The sequence below is a fragment of the Rhamphochromis sp. 'chilingali' genome (assembly GCF_963969265.1).
Source record: "Rhamphochromis sp. 'chilingali' genome assembly, chromosome: 1".
Classification (NCBI taxonomy): Eukaryota; Metazoa; Chordata; class Actinopteri; order Cichliformes; family Cichlidae; genus Rhamphochromis; species Rhamphochromis sp. 'chilingali'.
Genome location: NC_137929.1, coordinates 31,371,307 through 31,382,155, shown reverse-complemented (window position 1 = coordinate 31,382,155; position 10,849 = coordinate 31,371,307). Strand labels below are relative to the sequence as shown.

The window sequence follows — 10,849 nt, the reverse complement described above, 5'->3', positions numbered from 1 at the left end:
TAAGAATTAATGTTTATTGAACTTTCACAATGTAGTCTGATTAAAACTGCTACTTTTTTTTTTTTTTTTTTTACAGTCAATGTTACATCAGTGCATAAAGAAATAAATAAAGTAATAAAGGGGTAGTCTTTATGTGGAATGTACCAATGTTATTCTACATTTGTAAGAAGAACAGATTAATAACAGATCAATGCCTCTAAATGTAAATGTCAAATGTAATAGCAAAAAACACAAAACTACACGAATCTAAAAGTGCTTTTTCATCAACACAAATACAAGCGCAAAAACGTAGAAAAGCCTCCACACTTGAACCTTTTTCTTGCTGCTACCAAATCTGGTCTGCAATCCGGAGTAGATTTGGAACAGTTTAGTCAGACTTAGCTGCACGGTCACTGTAGTGTAAGGTTGAATATTTAAAAGAAGAAAAAAAAGGTTCCCGTCCCATGCCCAGTCTGCAGGTCTTTCATATCATTGGAAGCAACAACTACAAAATGTGACATTTGCTGCTCAGATCCTGATTGGTTCTCGAGTGGTCGTGTGACACTGCGGCATTTCCGCGTGCTTAAAAAAGAAAAGAAAAAAAGAAATTCTGTGTTGTGTTTATGACAGGTTACAGTGTAACATAGTGTTATCTTTACGCTGTTCTCGTATGACAACATGAGGTACAAAATCACAAGTGTCACCTTCTCACTGATTGCAAACACTACACACAGCTACGAATACACATAAATATTCAGCTACGCTCTCATCGGCCATCATTCACACAGCTCTCGCTGCCGAGGACAGTTAACTTTACACGTGGTGTTCTATTATGGAGTAGTAAAACAAAGCACGAGTCACGCAGTGAGATAACAACCGGGGGTTTGATATGAAATCACAGTTTAGCAGCTTAATCTACCTGATTAAATAGCCCTAATGGTTACATTTGTTAGTGCGTCAGAGAGAAAAACGTACAGGAGGTACTTAATAGCTTTGCTATAGACTGTCAGCCTTCGTTAGCTCCAATATAATCCTTTTCAACACAACTTTGTGCGTCAAATTGAGGCAACTGTGCCGATGCAACTCCTTTAGGGTGCTTCGAAATTAAAGCAAAGATCAAAACTGCATTATATGCACCGTCACACAGCGGCAACGATATCCTTTACCCAGTTGTCACCCACATATTGTGGTCTTGGAAACAATAGCTGTAAGCTCCTATTTATTCACAATTAGTTGCTGCTCTACACTACATTCTTCAGCCCACACTGCTTAAGGTACTGTTGACTCTAGTAAGGCTATGGTCTATGGATTTAAGGGGAAAAAAAAAAGCCATCTGAATGTAGTGAATCTTCCGCTTGCTCATACATCCCCATCTTCAATCCGTGCTAGCTGTCTCTCCAGCAACTCAATTCTCTGATTCTGAGCAAGCACGACGGCCCGCAGAGCTTTCATTTCTGCTAACAGCTCGCTCAACACGTCATCCTGAAAGAAGAGAGAGAGAGAGAGAGAAAAAGCAAGTCAAAAATAGCTTCAAAAAATCTTAAATCAGCATCTCACTTGCTGCTGACCGACCTCTCTCTTTGGCCTATCGCCGTTTCCATCCGTCTCCCTCGTGGCCGCTGTCGGCTGTGGCGTCTCTTCTTCTGTCTCCTTGGCGGCAGAGGTAGGTGTGGACGTGGGAGCTGCTACGTTCCCTGCGGAAGGTGGGACGGCCCCGGTCCCAGAGTCCTGAGAGACGAGCTTGGGCTTGCTTCTGAGAGTGTCTCTGTATTTGGATGGAGGAGCTGTGTAGCCACCACTCAGGGAGACCAGCAGCGGTGGTGCGTCCTGCCCCGCGATCCACTCGTCAGCCAGGAGGGCTGGCTCCAGGCCGGCTGTGTCTGGGTAAAGGTCTCCCTGGAACAGATCTGACTGGAGAGGAAATATGGAAACTTCATTAGCTATTAAAAAAAAGCAGTTTATAAAGTCCACTTTTAAAGTATGTGTGTGCCTTACCTTTCTTGGTACAGTCATAGAAATGGGTTCCACCTTCCTCTCATGAAGCTTATAAAACCTGCCGAAAAAGCAAGGACAAAGTCCCGTCTGACGTTATTCTGCATTATTCTTTCCCACTTTTAGGAGACTGGTCAGTTCCTGAAGTAGCTGTGTATTGTAGTTTTTACTAGTTACCGGTACGCATACTGTTCTTACCTGGCAATTTCACACTTATTGACATCCACACCTCTTTTACTCTGAAAGCCTGCACCCCTCTGAGGCTCTTTGCTGCTGTATAAGCTGAGGAAGTGAACGTACGGTGATTCATCAGTCACTTCAAAGTATCGGATGGTGCAGTCCCCCTGAAAGCCATGAGATTAACAACAAAAAAACAAAACAATCACGATGATTGACGCTGCATAGAACAAGCTAAATTTCTATTTGCCACATGATGCCAAGGCTTCACCTTCCCACACAGGTAGACCATGTTTGTGTCGGGGTCATAAAAGGGCAGCAGAACTCCATTACTCGTATCCATTTCCTGTATTACCATTGGCTCTGAGAGGTCTTTCTGTAAGATAAAAGCATTTTCACATCACTAGAATGCCTACTTTAACAATCACACATGTTTTTTGTGTCTCAAACCTTTTCCATGTGTAAAATTCAGTTCACCTGCATTATACCACATGTCTAACAAGAAACTTACAGTATCCCACAAAGCCAGCTGCCTCTCGCTCATACGGCTGAAGCCTGTCGTCAGGATTTTTCCATCAGAGAGGAACACGGCTCTCATGGGCCTGGTACCATCATGGACTTTCTCTCTGACCTAGGAAAGCAGTCACAAGCTGATCACTGACGCGTTATACCAGAAATGAGAGCCGAGCCGTGCTCCACGCTTTGCTCACATCTTCACGGACAGCATGAATGTGAAATCACCTTGAGGACGGCGCCTCTTCGCGGATCGATGACTCGGAGGGCTTTGTCCTTGCAGACGGTACATATCGCACTGCCGTCCTTGTTCCAGCTGACATTGTAGATCAAGTCTGGGTGGGCGTCATCAAGCTGGTACACTAGCTCCCCCGTGCCCACGTTCCACACGCAGATCACATTATCACAGCCTACAGAGAGGGAAAGACAACATCCAAGGAAGAGGGTGTGAAGCCTGAAATTGTACAGGGCAAGGATGTGAGGATAAACAGATGCAGATGTTGCCGATGTTCCTATAAATTCATTTGCTTTTCTTGTTCGTCTTGAGAAAGTGACAGGTTATCGGTGCAGGTGTATTATGAATGCATTATGACTAGGGATGGGTACCGGTATCTGGTGCCATCATCTGACATAAACGGTAGTAACCAGACCGAAAAGCAGCGCACATTTCGGTGCTTTATTTCCTGAGCTGTGATACACTTCTAGCCAATCATTTTACGTTTCCGAGAATAGTAGGCGGGCCCAGGTACGTACGTTCTTTTAGAGCAGAGCTACAGATTAAAAATGCCCAAGGCGAAGCGGTCAAAAGTCTGGCTGTACTTCACAGCAAAAGATGCAAACTCAGCAGCCAGCAACAAGTGCTTTAAGCTGATACTGTCAAAGGAGGTAACACCTCAAATCTGATGAAACACCTGGTGACGCATAGCGGTTTTTTTAAAAGCCGAGAAATGCGCCGTATTTGATAGCTTGCTGCGAGACCTCACACAGAGCACATCTACTGCGGGTGTCGTGCCTGTTATCGGACCCGGAGCAACATCCCCCAAAAACCCGAAGAGAAGAGTCCTGGCCCCTAGCCCTGCCAGTGTAGCAGAAATGATGACGGATGATGATGGCAGCAGCAGCCGTTCTTCTCTGCGTGAGTAACTTAACGTTGTTTGTGTGTAATTTACGTTGAGTAGGCTAACCACGTTATTACATTAATGCATGTAAGGTGAACTAGCAAACACCGTCGTAGTTACATGCAGCTGTCTTCTTGTTTGATGGCAGATATTCCCTTCACCCTGGCCAAAAAGGCTAAAATGACCAAAGAAAAAGTGGGAAACAGCTAAACATGAGAGGTTTTTGGACAAAGTTTGTGTTTTTTCCATTGTTTAAGCACTGCTTCCAGCCAAGAGGGATACCATATATGCCCCATAGCTGCAGAAAAGGCTAACATTGTTATCTTTTTACAAAAAAACAGCTGAACATGAGAGGTTTTTGGACCAATTTTGTGTTCTCCATTCTTTAAGCACCGGTTCGAGCACCGTTTAAGCACCGGCACCGTTTCAAAAGTACCAGTTTGGCACCGGTATTGGATAAAACCTAAACGATACCCATCTCTAATTATGACACCATATATCAATATATAATAACAACAGGTTAGGGCGATGCTAAATTGAACAACAGTGTGAATGGATGTCTGTCTCTGTGTTAGCCCTGTGACAGATACTACCTACACACACTACCTCAGTATGTCATTAACTTTATCAAAGTAAATATTGGTAAAGTGAACTCGCGGTGAGACAAGCAAAGAAGCAAAGTATTAACTGATCTGACACATTAAAAATGAATAATAATGACAATACACACACAATAGCACAATGCAGTGAACAAATCCCTTTTGCATCTTTAAAGGAATTCCCCGATAGTTTAAAGTTGCTTAATCGAAACACCATCTGTGCCATTTTCAGCGTATTGTATCACGGCTCGCTCTGTGATTCCAAACTGGGCTTTTCTGCCTTCTCCCTGATATGTTCTGCATCAAGTCTCAACTTCTAATTACATGTGTCGTACATGGAGTGTGTCCTATAAATGGTTGAATCCGTCTTGCTGGTGTAGTTACTTTTCTCCATCAGTGGCAATGTCACAAACAATCACATCATTTCCTGCCTAATTTTGAACAAGTCATTGTTGTTGATCTTTCACATAAAAGATTCATTTATTTGTGTTGTTAGTTTAAAGAAGATGTAGCTAGAGTGGAAAGACGAGTCGATTCCTTGCACTTCAGGCCAATATTTTAATTGAAATGGAGTGAGAGCAGTGGAGCTGTTTGCTGGGAGTCGATCTGTGACATGATGTCAGTACCTCAATATTCTTTTTTGATTCATTCCCCTTTACAGTACAATTAATGATAGCCTGGTAGCAAATATTGATGTTCATTTAAACAAGCAGTTGCACTTAAACATGTTTCCCCTATCAATGTTATTCAACTGATTGAGTCCTTGCAGTGGATCCCAAAAGGAATATGACAAAGTGAACAATTAACAGAGCCACTTCACTGACACGATCAAGAATCAAATAATTATGATAACTGTACACAGATAACATAATACACTGTATTTGATGCTATATCACGATACCAGCAGTTAATGTGAGTGATTTGAAAGTGTTATATAATTGAATACAATTCTAATCTCACTCCATTATGGAAATTTAGCACAGTATAACTGTGTTGTTGTGTTGCCTTTCTCCTCGCTAACGCTAACTTATACTGAGGAGCAACAACGCCTGCAGAGCTGCTTAAAAAAGCTGGTGGTAAAATAATGCAGCGTGAACAATATGCACTCTTCTCAGTATGCATTAACATAAGTGGGCAGCTTACATTCTTACACTGCCATGAGGATCCCGCAGGCCAAACATTACTTTATGTGCTTGTGCGTATAGTAGTGCCTCCTTTGCGTAGGCTACATTTCCAATGGAAACCAGCTCTGGCAGCTTTTCAGCAAAGTGTAATTATTTTTCAGGTTAATCACATGCTGTGAGTTGCCTAGGAGGGAAATCCTACTCCATACTTGTATTATGCAGCAGTATTTGAACTGGCTGTCACTGAACACCAACATAGTAAGACAGGAGCTGCTCCTCAACTCTCACTGTTTACAAATGGACGGGTGTATGTCACTTTTATCTGGATAATGAGGAATGTTTAGCACGGGGAAGCTACGCCTCGAGTTTCACTGTCACCATATTTGGAGTTTGTTAAAAGGTAAAATGATCCCTGGATGTTTATTACAAGGCAAAGGTTACCTTAATTCACCATATAAAACTCAAGTACAATACATTTCCAGTGTGCAAACACAAGCCCTTTGTTTTAGATCACTTTTTTATGGAAATATATGTAAAGCAACATACAAACTACACCAGCCTGCTTCCACAGTGGCGCAGTTTAATGTTTAGACCATGTTCTCTACACAACACACTTAAAAAACACACCAGTCATAGCCAGTTATCACTGTTATTTTCCACAGATGTGAACCATGTTTGGTTATAGGAGAACAATGGGAGCACTACAATGCTACAGATGGTCCTACCTGCAGTTAGGAGGATATTGAAGGCAGTTGGGTGCCAAGCCAGGAGTCCCACTCGTTTACTGTGTCCCTCAAGGGTCACAGTGGCATCAGTCATTGGACTTGTGAGCCCACCATCTGGGATCTGCCACACCTTCAACATAAAGCAGACATATATATGTGTGTCGTATAATTTTTACAGTTTTCCTGACATATTATTAACCTTACTGCTATCAGAGCCTTCATTCCCCTCACCATCTCCCTCCTAAACAGTTGAACTGTCACACTGCTAGACAGCAACAGCAATTTATGCACACTCTGTGGTATCATTTCTGCAATCCTGCATTTTCTGTATATAAGATTTAGATTGGTTATTTTATTGCCAGTTTATACATATATGTATGTGTATATATAGACAGACAGACAGACAGACAGACAGACAGACAGACAGATAGACAGACAGATAGACAGACAGATAGACAGACAGATAGATAGATAGATAGATAGATAGATAGATAGATAGATAGATTAGTGCTGTCAGCGTTAATCTCGTTAAAATGACTGTAACGTCACAACCGCAATAACGTGGCAAATCTCTGTTAGCGAGTGCATTGGGCTGCATGGCGCTAACACGTTAACAATCTAGCCGTGCTAACGTGTTGACGCCATGCAGCCCCACGCACACGGCAATCCGCGCTAACTCGCTAATGTCATTTTAACAAGAATAACGCAGACAGCACTTGGAGTACATCATCATTTCTTCATCCAAATTTACTCAATACCACATTTATTTTTACCTGTTAAATATAAAGCTACAGCCAAGACATGATTGGCTTTGTTTAATAGTAAGGCTGTTAGAAGGAAAAAAAACAGCCAGCTAAGCTAGTCCTGCACAATACACCTTTTAAAAGATTAAAAAAGCTCTGACATTTTAGGAAGTGACCTTTGAAGTAGCTCCATAGCTTAATTTGCTACGTTTGGTCAGAGCTAGCCTAGCTACTACCCAATTATCGATATCAACTAAATATGCATTTAGGTTCTCTTTCAACATTTCAGATTTTTATTAGTTAATATATATTTGTATTTTTTTAAAACAGTATCTATATCCCAGTATAGCTTTTTAGTAGTATCAAAAGTGATTTACTTTCTGTTAAAAAATGGTAAGGTGTGCCTGAAGAAAAGACTATGGGTGCTCGTCAATCATTTATCTGGAATCAGTGACATTCTTTTAACCCCCCTCCTCGCCCAGCCGTGTCTAACAGCTGAGGAATGCCAACTTGTTTCACAGAGACCTCGCCGTAAGTTTACACAGCTGTGATCAGAGAAACAATATTACCTACACCTAAAAAATGCTGCAAACCAAGCACGCACCCCTGGCAGTCGTCTCCTTCAGCTGAACAATCACTGTTTAAAAAAAAAAAAAGCTCTGGAATTTCTTGGATGACTTGACAAAGCACCTAAAGTGTTGATCCAGGCTCCAACCTAACCTCAGAAATGACACGACCTCTGTCCCCACACCACATACTACAGGAAACCCTCATATGTTTTGTATTCACACCAGCACTGGCATTATGGACGGACCCAGGGCACCAAAGACCTCTCAACTGAATTCTACTGACATAATTTTACAATTATAAGTAAAATTAAGTCATACAATATGATAAAGAAAGTGTTAAATACACAATGTTAATTATTATAGTAGTTTGAAGCACACTCAAGGTCTGCACCCTGAAGTCTGATGTGTTTTCATTAGCAGCAGAAGAAGGACCAACACAGCTTTAGTGGGTTAAGGTTGTGGCGGGTTTGATGCCTACGGACGTCAGATTACAGATAACTTGACCACAAACCACCAGCACAGAACTTCTACAAGGTTTGAAAATTTTACCTTCACCGTGCAATCTTCTGAGGCACTTGCAATGACATTGTCATCATGAGGACTCCACTGGATGTCCAACACTGGTGCTGCATGACCACAGACTGTGGGACAGGACTGGTCGATTCTTCCACTCTGTAGAGAAAAACAGAGTGTTTCAACCATTAATGCATTATCCAGTCCTGCTAATGGTCTCGTAAGTGTAGAAAGTACTTTAGTCAGGCATGCAGCAGGCTGTTAAAAAGTTGGTGACATAATGCTTTTAGTAGGAGAGTGGAAGAAACATCGATCTACTGTTTATCTGATACTCTGTAATGTAGGAGACTGAACCTTGCTGACTGGAACCACGAGGAAGGCCCCTCCTCCACCCGCTTCAATGATAACAGCAATGAATTTGGGGTTGACTGCACAGAGTGGACTGTCCCACGTCACCCGGGACACTCTGACATCATCGATGCAGTGCTCGGCTTTCCACGCCTGGGCGAAAACATGGCGGAATTTGCTCTGCCTGACCACACCTCGCCGGAAAGACATACCTGAGGAGATTAAGATTACACAGAGGAACAGTTACAATTCAGCAACCTTAAATGGACAGATGCTGCTGAATGACAGTAAATTATTAACTCATCAGCTGAAAAGTAAAAAGCTTCTGTCAGCAAACAGTAATCAAATAAGCAGGATAATTATTAACCAAACAGCCAATAAGCTTGAAAAATAAATTCTGGTTTAATCATTTGGACTGTGAAAAAAAAAGATATTTTCCCCAGTAAAATATGGCTAAAATGAAATATTGTAACCTTTTAAAATGGACTATATCTTATTTAAAATGCATGTTAACTAAAACAAGCAACAATACATGTCTTCTTTATCTACTCAGATCTCCATTTTTCAATATATTTTATGACGGAAAATAGACCTTGACTGTTACAGGATTTTTAAGAACGATACACATACCGATAATATTATTGGTCCTTGATAAGTTCACGATAGTTTAAAAATATTCTTTTGTATATAGTCAGTAAGTACTTTACCGTTTTTGTGTTTTCACTTCTAGTTAAGCTGTAGAGTGCCCACTGGTGGACAAAATAGGCAACATCAGCACTCATAGCACAGTTGAAGGGTGTTTCTCTCATCTCTTCTTTACTTTTTAAATTTTCATTTATGGCCTGATATAAATGTTGATACTGATATATCAGCAAATATCTGATATCAGCTCTCAGCAATATATAATTAAGCTCCAGTGAAAATAATAAGAATTTGCCATATTTAGGACAATTAAATGGACAATTATAACACCCCACTGTATACCTCCGAAAATATAATGCTGTTATATGCATATTTAATTGTCTGCATATATCATATATATTTTATTCTGTATATATGGTATTTATTTACTGTCATCTGCTTGGCTCTCTTTTTGCACAAATGTGGGACAAGTACTACAACTAATGAATGTGCAATGACAATAAAGTGTTAAAACTTAAAAATAAAGATCCTGTTCTTTTAAGTTGAGTATCACATAACAAAACAGATTCTTTTTGTTTTTATGAGTTACCAAGAAACACTTAGTTACACTTTCCCACTTGGGATGGGGAAAATATTTGGAATTGCATAGAAATAAAAACTGGCTGAGTATGCATGCTTTATTAAAACTGTAGTCTTAGTCTTTTGAATCCCCAAACTCTGCACTAATGCTGCTAATGTTGCTGTACAGCTGGTTTAGTAAATCCTCACCATCTTCATATGGTCAGTGAAAAAAACAAACAAACAAAAAGAAGGGGCAGCCAGGACAGCGGACAAATTCTTTCATACTGGGAGCCTGCCCTGAAAAGTACAGTCAGGCTTCAGTGGACAAAAGGGCATGATCCGCCTGAAACCAAAACATGCCGTGCAGGGAGGAGAAGGGGGTTGGGCAGTCATAGCTGCTGTGAGAGGAGGCAGTAACTCTATATGCCATATACCAATGGTCAAAGCAAACGGCATATCAGCAGGTATGAAGCCTACAGAGGGCTCCAGCGTGAGGATAAAACCGCCCCAAATCCAGTTCGCTGGATTCCACTACGTCCAGTCTGCGTTTAAACCTGTGTTATTAAACAGCGCGATCTTACTGCACGATAATGTTCATTTCTATATATACCCATTTAGTAAATATGCTGCATCCTTGCACCATTTCTCTATGTGTTCCCATTGTCTGCTCACAATAGGAGGTGAGGAGACAGCAGTTGTTTTTTTCTTCTTTTTTTGCAAAGAAACAAATGCAGACATGAGCAACAAAGGACCCGTTTTAGATAGTCCCACAATGACACATCTCGCGTTATTATTTTCCAGTCCAAAAGCGCACATACCTGCGGTTTTTGAGAGACCTCTCTTAATTGGAAGAAGGATCACCAAAGACTCGGGCGTGACAAGAAGAGGCCAATAAAATAATCCGCCGCCAACAGCAGTAACTTAATCCTCTCCTGTGTCCAGACAAGCGTTCACGTAGATTGCGCAGACCTATAACAAAAACGTGCTCATTAGAGGGGGGCAAATCCGATTTATTTATTTATTTATTAACCCAATTCTCAGCTGTCTTCTCGTTAGTTTGCTAGGAATTGCGCCTGTCTGCTGTGGCAGAGGTCTAACCTGACAGAGCATGTCCCGCGCTCATAAAGCCACGCTAAAAAGAGCCCGGCTGCCGGTGATGGTGGAGGGAGAGATGCGGACACCGCTTGTCCCCGTCTCCCTTTACAAACGACTGTTTTGAAGCGACGACTCGAGCAGAATCCCAGAC

General features: G+C 41.5%; 1 protein-coding gene across 1 annotated transcript; it reads right to left on the bottom strand.

Moving 5' to 3' along the window:
- coro1b (coronin, actin binding protein, 1B) lies at positions 1-10,849 on the bottom strand. Its single transcript, XM_080889799.1, has 12 exons — positions 10,702-10,849; positions 10,422-10,572; positions 8,407-8,612; positions 8,089-8,211; positions 6,228-6,357; positions 2,890-3,071; positions 2,660-2,779; positions 2,420-2,524; positions 2,170-2,315; positions 1,975-2,032; positions 1,552-1,890; positions 1-1,461 (listed from the first exon to the last, which is right to left on the bottom strand). The coding sequence occupies exons 3-12, from the start codon at positions 8,608-8,610 to the stop codon at positions 1,339-1,341; spliced, it is 1,530 nt and encodes a 509-aa protein (XP_080745925.1). The 5' UTR covers positions 8,611-8,612; positions 10,422-10,572; positions 10,702-10,849; the 3' UTR covers positions 1-1,338.